This window comes from Centropristis striata, chromosome 11 (assembly GCF_030273125.1).
Source record: "Centropristis striata isolate RG_2023a ecotype Rhode Island chromosome 11, C.striata_1.0, whole genome shotgun sequence".
Classification (NCBI taxonomy): Eukaryota; Metazoa; Chordata; class Actinopteri; order Perciformes; family Serranidae; genus Centropristis; species Centropristis striata.
In genome coordinates, this window is record NC_081527.1 from 4,325,999 (window position 1) to 4,341,236 (window position 15,238).

A 15,238-nucleotide genomic window follows, 5' to 3' on the forward strand; every position below is an offset into this window, starting at 1 on the left:
AGTTATGCTGTATCTATGGAAAAATGTCGTAGAGACGTAAACTTTGCCACCTGGAGCATCTGCTGAACAAGCAGAGCTGTGAACTCTAACACAGGGCTAACTGCCAATATTTACACTGTTGACACAATCGGGTTGGTGAGTACCATGACTTTGATTTTATGGCCTAATTTGGCAATCCCATCCAATTGTCATGTCCAATTTTGTGAGAGCTTCTTTTATTATTATTGGTTTCCCAGTTGGATATTGTAAAATATGCTGCACAGAAGAGATATGGCTGTTTTTAAAAGTAACGCCTGGATTCCACTGGATGCGTAACGGCTGCAGATCTGTCGTCGGAGCCGTTACGCATCCATTATAATCAATGTGTGAGATTCCACCGACTGCAGATCCGCTGCGTAATGAGTCCGACGACGCATGGCCATCCGACAGCCCTCGCAACACTTGCGCAGAGCTTCTATTTTTGTCGGACGATGGAGCACTACGCATAAATTCAGCACAGAGCAGATCGTTCGGGACAGGAAGTCTTGCACAGACACAAAATAAAACACCGGTATATTTTCAAAATAAAATACCTCGGGTTCGCTAACGAGGCCGGCCGGCTCGTTAACAAGCCGGCCGACCTCGTTAGCGCTCGTTAAGACGGAGTCGCTGGATTTGTCTCCAGTCATTAACGAGGAGATGTTGATTATCTTCCAGTTATATCAATTGATTAGGCGTGAATTCGCGAGATCTCGTGCGTCCTCGGGACTCTGCTGTCCGCAACAGCTCCGACACAGACGGATCCGGTGGGTGTTGACGGACTGCGTAGATACGCAGCCGTTGCGGACGGACCCCTGTCGGAGTCGTTACGCATCCAGTGGAATCCAGGCGTAAGGCACAAGTCCCTCCTCCACACTAGGGTTGTCACGATACTAAAATTTTCAGCGCGATGCCGATACTCAGGAAAATATCCGATACTCAATACCATTTTCAATACCACCAGGATAAAAACAAAGACCCCAAAATTTTACAGAAATATTTTTATTAACAAGAAAAATGCAACATGTTAAAATTAAGAGAACCACAGGTTAAATATTTATAATAAAAAAACAGTTGTGCAAAAAGAAACTGCAACTATGATAAATAAATACAATAAACAATAACAATTAGAAACAATATTTTAAGGTTGTATGCTGGGCACAATATTAGGAAAGCTTGATAAAAAAGAGGTGGAGTCGGCTGTGTGTGTTGCTGTTTGGTTGCAGGTCGACTTTTCTCTGCTTCATTCTGGGACTTCAAGAGAGAAAATAACTCTTTTCAGTCACCAACATTTATGAAAACTTATTAACTCTATGCTTATACTGACACTGTGTCAATTAAAGTAATATGGGCATACTATGTGCCTGATTTATATCGAGCCACCGGCCACAATAACATCAGTAATAGGTCAGTTTGATACTAACCTGTCGAAATTCACTGTAAAGGCCAGGGTGTCGCTCCTTAAGATGTTTTGCCAAGTTTGAAGTACTGCTTGTGCACACCATGGTGTTCCTGACAAAAACTATGTAAACAATAGATTCTAAACAGCTTTGTTTTTAGTGCTAAAGTCCACCAGAGCTACATCTAACAGAGTGCTAAGTTCACATAAAGTATTACATCTATGACAGAGTCTATCTATGACAAATCTGAACTCTCAGACAACCGAACACCTGCAGCTTTTTGCAGGCCTGCCAGAGCCTTGATAAAAGGCTATTCATACTTTTAGCCAATAGACTTTGTGTTTGGTTGGTGTTTATTTGTCGTGCTGTGTCTGTACTTCAGTAGAGCTAGATCTCATCTAACAACACAGTTATGCTACTAAGGAAAGAAAATATGAGCAGGGTTTTGTTTTTGATTGCTGCTGTTCGTCTCTTTTGTTTTGGTGTGTGTGCCATGGGCGCTCACTTGGTGTCTGTTCATTTCTTAAGGCAGGTTCACACCTCAAGGTCCGTTTCCTGAATGAATTCAATGTGAGGGTGATGCATTGTTTCAATTTGTTTGTTATACATTTCAATACAGACAAGTATCCCTATCTTTCTAATCTTACTTTGACCCTAGCACCACTTAAGGACAAAATAGATAGAAACTAAATAGATAGAAACTAAAAACAACAAAACTAATCACAGTTGTTCATTTTCAGTTCATCACTCACCTCCTTTCCCAAATCCACAGAGTGTCAGTATTTTCCCTGACATAAGGTACTGTGTTTTCGGACACAATACAGAGGTTATATGGAGGGTATATTTTATCATGTGATCAAACTGATTTCTGGCTGACTGCAATCTAAGACTGACCTTTGCCAAGAGTCGAGACTTTCATTGAGGTTTTTCCATCAGTAAATACACCACACACAAATGTCAACCTACATAGATGTAACTTTTGTAGAAGTAATGATTTCAGCCTTTTCTGTAACTTCAAACTGTATATTCTAGTGTCTGCCTCTTGCCCCTGTGCCAAAAGGAAACTGCTTTACAATCACCAGAATGTATCACTGAGTAACACTTTGATTACTCATAAAACCTCACCTCCTGATGTGTAGTCACCCTTGATTTGAGTCTCCCAGACGCCCTCCCTGAGACTGACATGAATACACACTCAGTGCGTTTACATGCAGTTTAATCGAGCTATACTTAAAAATCGATATTGGTGTCTAATAGGACAGTTTTCATGCAGCTGCGTAGTTTCAGTGGGTTAATATGGCGCCCTTTCTGTTGACCTCAGTTTGACACTTTGTTCCGTAGCTACTGACCGGCGATCGGCTAATGTGACCAGCTAATGCGCAACCGGCTAATGTGACCGGCTAATGCGAGACTGGCTAATGTGCAACCGGCTAATGTGACCGGCTAATGCGCAACCGGCTAATGTGACCGGCTAATGCGAGACCGGCTAATGTGCAACCGGCTAATGTGACCGGCTAATGCGCAACCGGCTAATGTGACCGGCTAATGGGCGACCGGCTAATGTGCAACCGGCTAATGGGCGACCGTCTAATGTGCAACCGTCTAATGTGCAACCGACTAATGCGCAACCGGCTAATGTGACCGGCTAATGCCCAACCGGCTAATGTGCAACCGGCTAATGCGACCAGCTTTCTTGAATGTTTTTTTTCCGGGGTCATACGCCAGCGCAGGTGGTTACGTCAGGTGCGTAGTCTTGTCATACATGCCGGCGAAAATCCTATTCAAATCACATTATCTGTGTGCCCTTATCAGAGTTGGAGAACTCCTACATCAGTCAGACTACCATGTTAACAAGCACTTCAGTTGTCCAGTTATAGTCAGGTTAAGGCAATAATTAGTTTTTTTTAGCGTCATGTAAACGTACTGAATGTTGCACTTAGCTCAAAACAAAGATTCCAAAAGATACGTAGATATTTTATGGAAGCGCTGAGAGGCAAATGAGAAAAAATATTCTGGTTGTAAAAAGACTGTTGTAAAATAACTTATGTTAGAACATACGTGCTTATCCATCCATCCATCCGGGGCCGGTATTTGCTTTGTGTCTCCCAAAAGATAACAAAAATACATTTGAGAACACACAGACATCACTGTGAAGAGTTTTTTTATTGAGAGTTTGAACAATTGTATATCAGTATAAAGTAGATTTAAGAAACAGTTAATAATTTAAGTAACATGCTACTGTGTTGGTTAAGGTAAAAAAACAGACTGAAAATATAACGTTTGCCCTGAGGTTGGCACAAAATATAAAGCCATTGTGACATTAAAATGTAAAGCTGTTGTTACCTTACAAGCAATAATTTAATCAGTAACTTTCAGAGTAATCAGCTCCTTATTAGAATTTGTGACATCTGCTGTGCTGACATTCGTCCACAAGGTGGCGCAACAAGCAAACCAAAGCAGCATCCAGCAGGAAAGGACTCTGTTTAACCCATAAGAACCCAGACTTATTTATGATGTTTAAAAAAAATAATACCTCTAAATGTCAAAGACCTGTGATGTGACATAAACGTTACATTGGGTGTTTATGGAAATTTATGTTTATGATATTTCTTATTTTAAAATAAATAAACTAGACACCTTTTCTGCTTACAGAGACACAAATTTGCCTTTTTCTCTGCATCTCCACAACATTTATCAGAATTGTGACAGGATAGGATTATGTTTTGTTCATATTTGGTCAAATGTACTTTAAATTGAACAGCAGAGCATATATATTATTTTAAAATAATTTAAACAGTGAAAATAATTGAGTGGCCTATTACCATTTTTGTTATTGTGACAAATACGTCACATCAGGGTTTTTTTTTTCATTTTTAGGTTAAAAGCCTGATGTGACTTGTGTGTATATATATGTTACTTCTTGTATATTAATATGTTCAGGAAATATGGTCAAAACAGGTTAAATGCATTACAGGACATTAACGGATTAGAATTGTTAAACGGGTTTAAAGTTAGCCTCGTAACAAAAAACTAGGTTTTTGAAATTAGCTTCTTTTTTTACATTTCTGTTTCCAGTCACAGCCTTAAGTCTTACTTTGGGATTTAATGAGTTAATGTGAAGCATAAAGCTGAATATGGGAGATTCTAGAACATTTAAAGTGTTTGTTACATCCGTGAACCCATAGGTTCCTATGGGTTAAGTCTCTGCTGCTCAGAGAGCAACAAGAATCAACAGTAATAGAAGTTATCAGACTACAGTTTGGTACATTTGGTTTGTGCAGCCGTGTTTGATTCACTTCCGCTCCTCTTGGTCTTATTTCTAAAGGGAGAAAGAAATAAACAGGAGTGTTAGTTCACTGTACATAATCTACAGTTATTTACTGTATTATTCACGATATAGGGATGAAAACGGGTGTGTGAAATGACAGTAGGTGGTTATTGTTGATGTTTTATTTTTTAAATGTATTATTACTATTTTTCTTTTTTTATGTGTTGTTGTTTGTTTGTTCATTGTTGTCTCATTGTGACTACATGGGTGTAAGTGTACTTATGTGTGTGTTAGATAATAACAACACTGTACCGAATTTCACTGTAAAACAACAGTTAAATACTAGGGACGCCAGTATTTAACTGTTATTTTACAGTCCATAGTACTATAATTTATTTTAACAGTATATTATGGTATTTTGGATTACAGTACATGTATATGTAGGGTAATGGTGGGTGTTGGGGTTATTTTACAGGGCATTTAATCGTAATTTGTCAAACGGTATAATCCCGTTTAATGCTGTTAAATTACAGTTATCTATTGTTAATTGACCGATTTAACTGTTAATTTACATGTGAGGGATGAATGTTTAACAATATTTTACAATTATTTTAAAATACAGTAGGATTCTGTTGTAAATCAACTGTAAATACACAGCAATTTGTTACAGTGAAGTTATGTATGTAATAATGGTAATAATAAGTTTATATACTACATGTTATACAATACAATGTCAACGTATATATATATATATATATATATACACTACCGGTCAAAAGTTTTAGAACACCCCAATTTTTCCAGTTTTTTATTGAAATTCAAGCAGTTCAAGTCAAATGAACAGCTTCAAAGGGTCCAAAGGTAAGTGGTGAACTGCCAGAGGTAAATAAAAAAAGGTAAGCTTAACCAAAACTGAAAAATAATGTACATTTCAGAATTATACAAGTAGGCCTTTTTCAGGGAACAAGAAGTGGGTTAACAACTTAACTCTATGGAGTCTTGGGCCATTTTTGTCCATTTTTTAATTCTTTTCATGTCTTTGTAAGTCATTTTGTGTCTTTTTTTGGTCATTTTGTGTCTTTTTTTTAGTCATTTTGTGTCTTTTGGTGTCTTTTTTGTCATTTTGTGTCTTTTTTTGGTCATTTTGTGTCTTTTTAGTCCTTTAGTCTAAAATAAAATGTGATTTTGAATCTTTTTTTTACTTTCAAAACACTACCATGCTCAATAAAGAATTTTAAATGTTGCAAATGTGCATTAATTTCAGAGTACACTGAGACATTAAACTGCATAATTTTCAATTAAATTCTGGAAAAGTTGGTGTGTTCTAAAACTTTTGACCAGTAGTGTATGTATATATATATATATATATATATATATATATATATATATATATACATGTATCCAGTTGACACATGCAGCAAGCTCACCTGTTGCCTTCAGCCTCATCGGTGGAGTCGGGCAGCTCTCTCCTCCTGGTCTCAGGAAGCAGGAAGCTGAGCGCTCCACTGACCAGTGACAGGCTGCTGAACACTATAGTGGGAATGGACCAGTGGTACACGGCCAACATGTTGAGCAACGGGGCCAGCAACCCACCAGCTCTGCTGGCAATGGAGCCCAAACCAGAGGCTGTTTGTCTGAAATGGAGACAGAAGGAGCTCACAGATGCACAGCTTTATGAAAGGAACTTTTTTTAACCGGTTTCTTGTCTGAATGTTGCTGTAGGAAACATTGAACCATTGAATCAACGACCCATTGAAATGATTCTAAGTGGAAATGGACTTTTACATCATATTCTAAACCATGGGTCTCAAACTTGCGGCCCGTGACGATATTTTGTGGCCCCCACCTTGATATGAAAGTTTAATGTGAGTTTTATATGAATGTCTCTTTACCGTGTTGTGTGTGGAAGGTCCCTTTATTGCTCCAGCTGGAGCTTTAGCTCCATTGTTTCTATGGCGACATTAACAAAAAGAAAGGCAGCTGCTACCGGACCGTTTATTATCTGCCGTGTTGTTGTTACCATGTAATTTTGTCCTTTTTTGGGGGGGGGGCATAATTTTGTGTGTTTTTTTTTTATTTTTGTACCTTTATTTAATAATTTTGTGTCTTTTTGGTAATGTTGTGTCTTTTTCTAATAATTTTGTGTTGTTTTTTTTATTAATTTTGTGTATTTTTTGTGTTATTTTGCGTCTTTTTTGGTCATTTTGTGTCTTTTTTAGTAATTTTGTATCTTTAAAAAAAAAAATTGTGTCTTTTTCTAATAATTTTGTGTTATTGTTTTTTTTTAGTAATTTTGTGTATTTTTTAAGTAATTATGTTTTTTTCTGTCATTTTGTGTCTTTTTTTTTGTCATTTTGATACTGCCTCCAGCGGCCCCCAGGTAATTTGAGTTTGAGACCCCTGCTTTAAAGTCTTTCTTCAAGGTTTTAAGCCAGTGTCTGACAATTGTTGACAGCTTCTGTGCTGACCCAGTTACAGTCATATTTTTCCCTCCCTCAACAAAACTAGGTCAAAAGTAAAAAAACAAGTCTAATATTTAACCCTGAGCTTGACTGCTTATTCTTAAAAATGACTTGACAAAAAGCAGGTAAGCCAGTAGGACAGATATGGGTCTCCTTCAGCGGCACAAACAATCAATCAGTCAGTGCTGTGTCATTATAGCCGTGTTTCCTTTAGGGGGAAGAGTGGCCACCGGGAAAGTCTCAGGCCATGCCCTCTCAGACCACGCCCTCTCAAAAGTCTCAGGCCACGCCCTCTCTAAAGTTTCAGGCCACGCCCTCTCTAAAGTCTCAGCCCACGCCCTCTCTAAAGTCTCAGCCCACGCCCTCTCTAAAGTCTCAGGCCACGCCCTCTCTAAAGTCTCAGCCCACGCCCTCTCTAAAGTCTCAGGCCACGCCCTCTCTAAAGTCTCAGGCCACACCCTCTCAGAAGTCTCAGCCCACACCCTCTCAAAAGTCTCAGGCCACGCCCTCTCTAAAGTCTCAGGTCACGCCCTCTCAGGCCACGCCCTCTCAGGCCACGCCCTCTCTAAAGTCTCAGGCCACGCCCTCTCTAATGTCTCAGGCCACGCCCTCTCTAATGTCTCAGGCAACGCCCTCTCTAAAGTCTCAGGCCACGCCCTCTCTAAAGTCTCAGGCCACGCCCTCTCTAATGTCTCAGGCCACGTTAGCTAACTGTTAGCCTATTAGCAATTTGCAGAATGGATGCTAAGGGGTTAACATCCCCTCCGGCTCTGCAGCTGGGAGAGACTGCTGCAGGAGGACTGTGCCACTTCGACTCGTTCTGTACTGCTCTGTACTCGTCATATTTTTATTTTTTATTTTATTGTTGTTCAATGAAAATGGAAATTAAAAAATGTTAATCACAAAAAAACAACAACTAGAAAATCCTGCTATTCAAGAAAGACTCCAATACCTGACTCCCACTGCCTCTTTCAACCCGAACTGTCATAAATGCTAAATGCTAAATTCTGTTTTTGTTTTCTGTATTTTGTATTTGTTAATGTTAAGCGTCTTTGAGAATCTCCCATCAATTATTGTTATTATTATAATGTATCATTCTTATGAACATGTGTTTATGAATGATTAATTCACTGCAGAGATTACAAGATGAAGAGTGAGAGCTTACCTGAAAGATGTTGGGAACAGTTCCTGTACGTACACATTACATATGGATCCTGCCCAGTTTATGAAAAAACGTCCTGAGGTTGCTAATGCGGTAACAGCAACAGCATTACCTTGAAGAGAAAAACACAGCGTATGATAAATAAAAACCCATGAACATATATGAAACCACTAAGAAATCTAAACAATATCATGAAATAACATATAGAACGTATAGCCCATACAAATATGTATGTTAATAATGCATATATTGACATATATGTCACATATTTATGTATAAACATATACTGTATGTATTAATAATATACACTCACTGGCCTCTACATTAGGCACAATTTGCTAGTTTCTGCTCAGGGCACCATGCATGACTAAAAGCATGGAGTTTCTGCCATTTTGTTGTTTGTTTCCATGTCCAGTTTAGTGCATCAACTCTTTTCCAGCAATGGTTAAAATCACTACTACCAAGTGTAGTAACATGATTTTACTTTTTTTGCAGAGATTTTTCAGATTTTGCAGTGTTTGTTTCAACATTTTTAATGCAATCTTTTGTGTTTACTGTTTGTTTGTTTTTGTGATTTTGGGGTATTTTTTGTGTTTTTATCTGTGTTTTTATCTGTGTTTTTTGTAATTTTTTCAAATTTTTGTGTGTTTTTTGTGTTTTTTAATGTATGTTCTGTGTGTTTTTATGTTTTCTTGTGATTTCTTGGTGTGTTGTGTGTGTGGTTTTTATGTGTTTCTGTGTTTTTTTTTAAAGTTTTTTTTAGTTTTTTTTTAAATTGTGTTTTTTGTGGGGGGGTTTTATTTTTTGGTGTGTTTTTGTGTGTTTTTATGTGTGTTTCTGTTTTTTATTTTTGTTTTTGTAATTTTGTGTGCGTTTTTGTTTGTTTTTTTACATGTTTTTTGTCTTCTTTTTTTTTGTGTGTTTTTTGTGTGTTTTTGTGGTTTTTAATGTGTGTTCTGTGTGGTTTTATGTTTCTTTTGTAATTTTTTGGTGTGTTTTTGTGTGTTTTTATATGTGTTTCTGTGTTGTTGTTGTTTTTTTTTAAATTGTGTTTTTTTGTATGTTTTTTATTTGTGTTTTTTGTTATTTTGTGTGCATTTTTGTTTTGTTTTTACGTGTTTTTAATATGTTTTGTGTGTGTTTTTATCTGTGGTTTTTTTTCCAATTTTTTTTGTGTTTAATGTTTAACAAGCAGTGAAACGTGTAACTAATGTCGTGGCTGGTGAGTATATATATGTCTATAAATATGTTAATTATTATATTTCCAACATTTTTCATTGAGATTAAGGAAAAGCGATTAGGAAAGGATACAGGACGTGTTTTACCTTGAGGAACAGCTAAGATTAAGATGCACAAGAATCCTCCAAACAGAAGAGTGGCCATCAGTGACACTTTTCTCCCGACTGCTTCTAACAGCCAGATACAGAGAATATGAGCCGGCAGTTCAGTCAGACCGAACATGAGCTGCGTCACGAAGATGTCCAAGCCAAAATTAGCCACATTGAAGGAAAGGCAGTAGTAGGTAACATTCAAGGAGAACCTGGTGATTTATCCAAAAAGAGAAAAACAAATATCAACCAATGTAAAATATGATACGTAAAATACATTTATATGCATCAATTAAAGGCACAATAAAGTTGTTATGTGTGTCATAAAATGTAACTTACCATGCCAGTGTTATGGTAAAGAAATATTTCCTAAGCACAGATGATTGGATAAGAATTATTATGCCTCCCTTTTTCTCTGTTTCTGTTTCTTTTTCAACAATCTGCAATCACACATTTGCTCATGTCAGCAAAACATCATCCATCATCCAACAGCCTTTCAAAACTCTGTTATATTAACTCTTTGTGTAAGGCATTCTGTTATTTTGCCCAAAATAAAGTTAATGTCCAACTCATTACAATCCACAGCAACTTTTGCCTTAAAAGTTACGAAGGAGTTGAATCTGCTGCAGTTCAGAGGCTGATTTTGTTATGTAATAGTATTTTTTGGCTTCACGTAGTAGTGGTGAATAAACAAAGTAGGGCTGCACAATTAATCAAATTTTAATCGTGATCACAATTTTGGCAGCAACGATTAAATTAACCTGATCGTCGGTTATATTTCCATTTTAAAATTCGTCTCTCCTGCATATCTAATCAAGCACTTTCTACACCAGTAGTCCACCAACAACCAGGGGGCGAACGCATAGTTAAGGTTTCATGTAGCTGCTTAAATAATTATGCGCCATTTGTAAAAGCCGGCGAAGCAGTGTTGCCAACTTGGTGACTTTGTTGCTATATTTAGTGACTTTTCAGACCCCCTTGTTATTGGAGACTTTTGGAGACTCATTCTTACTCTTCTTAACGAGCCGCGGGCGAGTCGAAGCGGCACAGTCCTCCTGCAGCAGTCTCTCCTAGCTGCACAGCCGGAGGGGATGTTAACCCATTAGCGTCCAGTCTGCAACTTGCTAATAGGCTAACAGTTAGCTCTGTAGCAGTACAGTGTGTACGTGCTAACAGGCTGACAGTTAGCTCTGTAGCAGTACAGTGTGTATGTGCTAACAGGCTAACAGATAGCTCTGTAGCAGTACAGTGTGTATGTGCTAACAGGCTAACAGTTAGCTCTGTAGCAGTACAGTGTGTATGTGCTAACAGGCTAACAGTTAGCTCTGTAGCAGTACAGTGTGTATGTGCTAACAGGCTAACAGTTAGCTCTGTAGCAGTACAGTGTGTATGTGCTAATAGGCTAACAGTTAGCTCTGTAGCAGTACAGTGTGTATGTGCTAACAGGCTAACAGCTAGCTCTGTAGCAGTACAGTGTGTATGTGCTGCTGCTGCAGGAGGTGTTCACTTAGCGATCTCTGTTTGTTTACAACAAGCACCAGACAGTAAAAACTGTTGCTATTGTTTGTTTAAAAGTAGAGCAATAAAAATACAGATGTTTCCCTAACATGGTGAATAATCATGATTACAATATTGATCTAAATAATCATGATAATCATTTTGGCCATAATCTTGCAGCCCTAATACAGAGTGAAAGGGGGAGACAGAGGGGAGGACATGCAGGAAAGGACTAAGTCGGATTTGAACCCAGGCCCACTGCGTTGCAAGATTAAGCCATAATGGTATGTGCTCTACTGATGATGCTCCACCAGGACGCCTCTGTTAACGTTTTTTGGGTTTCTTTTTTACCATAAATATACACCATACTTATAATCAGTATATGTAATATTCCATTTGAGTCGTCATAAAATGGCAAAAAAAAAAAAAATTGTTAAGGTTATGTACCTTTTCCAGCAAAGACTCTGGAACAGTGCGTTTATTGATGGCTGCCACTTTAGTAATCAGCTGTTTAGCCTCTTCTGTCCTTCCTCTGCTCAACAACCACCTGGCTGACTCTGGAATAAACCTGGTAGAAACGAGGACAGTGATATGAATCAGCACTCTGTAATACACCTTTAAAACAACAGAGGATAATACAAACAATGAATGCAGACCATATGTAAAGAGCAACGACTCCGAGCAGACCAGCCGTGGTTAGTTGAGCCAGTCTCCAGTCTCTGATGTAGTAGATCATCACGGCCAGGCCGCTCTGTCCAACGGCTCCAAACAACTGAGTCACACAGGCTCCCCAGGACCTCCTGGAGGGCCCGATCCACTCAGTGGCTGGAAACAGGAAGCAACGACAGTTAACCCTCGAGGTAAGACCCAGTGGCGGTTCTAGACCAATTTTACTGTGGGGGCCAAGGAGGGGCCAGTGTTTAATCAGAGGGGCACATTAGCACATGAAAAAATGGCAAAGTATTATTTAAGCATTCAAAATCTTTGAATGTCTTGAAAAAGACACAAAATGACCAAAAAAGACACAAAATGACCACAAAATAACTAAAACAGACACAAAAAAGACACATAAATGACACCAATGACAAAAAAGACACAAAATGACAAAAAAAGACACAACAACGGACACAAAATGACCAAAAAAGACACAAAAAAGACCAAAAAAAAGACACAAATGACCAAAAAAGGCACAAAATGACTTACAAAGACACGTATAGACATGAAAAGGATTCAAAAATGGACAAAATAGCCCAAAAAGACTCCATAGAGTTAAACTATTATACAATGTAACATTCTGGGTTCCTTTTGTGTACAATGAGATATTATTTGAACAAAAAAAAGGTTAGAATTGTTCCATTGTTCATTGTTATGACTTGATCATTTTATTATTAATTTGACACAGGGGCCACAGCAGGGGCCAAAGGCTTCTTCACAGGGGCAGTGGCCCCTGGAGGCCCCTGTGTAGAACCGCCACTGGTAAGACCCCTGCCAAGAAAACTATTGAGAACCAGTATTATAGATAAAGGCTCTCAGACAAGTTAACCCCTTGATGCACAACAAATGACCCTCATTCATTCATTCCCCATGTTATTAATGCTGCTGTGTGTTTCTGTGCTCTGTCTTTTGATATCAACTTATTTTATGATTGAATATTCCAAGTATTCTTTAAATATCTTGTTTTTGATAACAACAGATCATTGTTTCCCTTTCGCTTCTCATACTTTATGAAAAAAAAAGTTTTTGTATTATTACATAGCTAACTTCTTGACTAAGTAGCTAGCTATTTAGCCAAGAAGTTAGCTAAGTATTTAGCTTAGCAAGCAACTTAGTTAAATACTTAGCCATGAAGTTAGCTAAGTATTTAGCTTAGCAAGCTACTTAGCTAACTACTTAGCCAAGAAGTTAGCTAAATATTTAGTTTAGCAAGATACTTAGCTAAATACTTATGCTGCGTTTGATTGCACTGATTGTATTTTAACAAATACCCCATTACAAAAAAACTAAAACTAATAAAAACTAAACTAAAACTAAGCATTTCAAAAAAGAATTACTAAACTAAAACCAGCAAACAAAATTTGAAAACAAAAATTCTCATCCCAATTAAAACTAAAGCTACTGAAAAATTAAAAACATAAAGACCACAGCCTGTAAATAAGCATTCTTAATTAGGTGTTAAATGGCCTAACAAAGGTGTTTTAAAGGAAAATGATGGAGGATACAGTACCTAATATGACTCCGTTCAGTCGATAACCTCCATAGCCAATTCCAGCCACAAACTGGGATGTCAAATATAGATAAAAATTGGGGCTTAATCCAGTTGTAACAGTAAATATGAGCATCACCATGAATGGAATCTGAGCCGCTCGTTTACGACCAAACCTGGAATAGATAAAATCCCTCTGGTCAGCATATATGATAACCCTCTCTTAACAAGATGATACAGTCAGAACACGTTCTGTACAATTTCAAGAACACTTACGATTCAGCAAAAGGTCCAAATAAGAGGCAACCAACAAGAATGCCGGCCATGTACACTGCCTGTGCCACTTCCAACAGATTTGTCTGGTCACAAACTAGATCAAACTGTAGAAAATGGTTAAAAAAGACACATTTTAGCAAAATTATTTAACACTCACTGAAATACTTGCAAATTCCAAATTTCAACCCTAGAGAATGTTGAAGAATATCACATACAGCCAGAATGTGTAAGAAAACATACTGACCCGGGGGAGGGGGGTCATATTTTGCGAAAAAAAATTACGAGATTAAAGTGGCAAATCTACAAGAAAAAATGTGCAGATTTATGAGATTTAAAGTGGTGAATTTTTTTTTCGCGCAGATTTGCCACTTTAAATCTAGTAAATTTGCAACTTTTTTTCTCGAAATATTACCCCCCTCCCCCGGGTCCGTATGTTGTTGGTTTTTTGTTACACATTCCACAGTCCACATTCTGTCTTTATGTAATATCCTTCGAAATTTCAAGGCAACAAACTTCGATAAAATTTTAAGTTGGACAATTAAACTAAATATTTCAAGTTTTGTTTTTGAGTTTGCTCAACTCTGAATTCAGATTTTGTCAACTCAACTGTAAATTGTACTAATTTATAATTTACATTGTAATAACTTTTAATCCTTACTTCTGCTAACTTCTGCAATGTGCTGAATTGGCACGATTGTAACGCCGCTATGAAATGTCAGCTAATGTTGTGACCACAATTTTGAGTTAGCATTGATACGCTAATGGCTACTCTTGTAGCTGTAACAAGCAGCACAATTAGCATCAATTAGCCACTAGCATCAGTTAGCCGCTAGCATCAATTAGCCGCTAGCTTTCGCTAATGAATTTCATCGCTTTCCCGCATTTCACAACAAAGAAATAAGAGTTATCAGAACTATTGTCCCTTGTTGTGAACCCCAACTTAAAGATATAAGTAACAACAACTCCCCAACTTGTTTTTGAGCAGACAACTGGCTTCCTTTGTTGTGCTAACTTACATTATTACCCTAAATGTCAATAATTTATATTTCCAAGTTTTACCAATGTAAATCACTGTTTTAGGCCAAAAAATACAAGTTGGCTTTTTTGCAGTGTACGACCAAACAGAGAGACATGGGGACCTCATTTTGATATCTACTGAAGTTACTAAATATAGTTCTTCACCCGATAAGGAGTTAACATTTGTATTATAAATGAGCATGACACAGAAATGTGACTTACATCAGTGACTATGGTGGCCTCATACAGGCTGTTGCCATAGACCCATCCATTGTGGCACCCTGTGGTCTCATTGAGTCCGTACTCCCTGATGTCTCCAATGTCCCAGTCCACAGGAACAAACATCTGACACCTGCTGAAGGTCCCATCCTCCTCCCGGGGCAGAGTCAGGTTCAGCTGCTCATCTGTGGTCAGGTTAGAGTCAGCCTGAAGGATCCAGTCTGTGTTACAGTGTCGCTCTGGATCAGACTGGATAAAAAACACACTGGCAAACTGGAAAGGCAGAATAAGATTCGGGAGGCAAAGAGCAAAAAGAGTGATCTTCTGAAATAATCCAAACTCTCCAATATTGCGGAGAATCTCTCCAAAATCAGCCATGTTCAGGGAG

General features: G+C 38.0%; 1 protein-coding gene across 1 annotated transcript; it reads right to left on the reverse strand.

The window, feature by feature from the left end:
• Positions 1 to 4,309: 4,309 nt before the first annotated feature.
• Positions 4,310 to 15,228, reverse strand: LOC131980460 (solute carrier family 22 member 13-like). The gene is made up of 10 exons (XM_059344707.1): positions 14,854 to 15,228; positions 13,615 to 13,718; positions 13,360 to 13,514; positions 11,792 to 11,960; positions 11,583 to 11,703; positions 9,978 to 10,078; positions 9,636 to 9,850; positions 8,314 to 8,422; positions 6,114 to 6,320; positions 4,310 to 4,737 (listed from the first exon to the last, which is right to left on the reverse strand). The coding sequence occupies exons 1-10, from the start codon at positions 15,226 to 15,228 to the stop codon at positions 4,671 to 4,673; spliced, it is 1,623 nt and encodes a 540-aa protein (XP_059200690.1). The 3' UTR covers positions 4,310 to 4,670.
• Positions 15,229 to 15,238: the final 10 nt, after the last annotated feature.

What these genes read in the sequence shown, in the direction of transcription:
- LOC131980460 (XM_059344707.1), bottom strand. Translation starts at nt 15,228, where the DNA reads ATGGCTGATTTTGGAGAGATTCTCCGCAATATTGGAGAGTTTGGATTA. An exon ending in TTTGGACCTTTTGCTGAATC is followed by an intron (nt 13,515 to 13,614) that starts GTAAGTGTTCTT and finishes TATCTATTCCAG; the next exon opens with GTTTGGTCGTAAACGAGCGG. An exon ending in GATGAGGCTGAAGGCAACAG is followed by an intron (nt 4,738 to 6,113) that starts GTGAGCTTGCTG and finishes TTCTCCCTTTAG; the next exon opens with AAATAAGACCAAGAGGAGCG.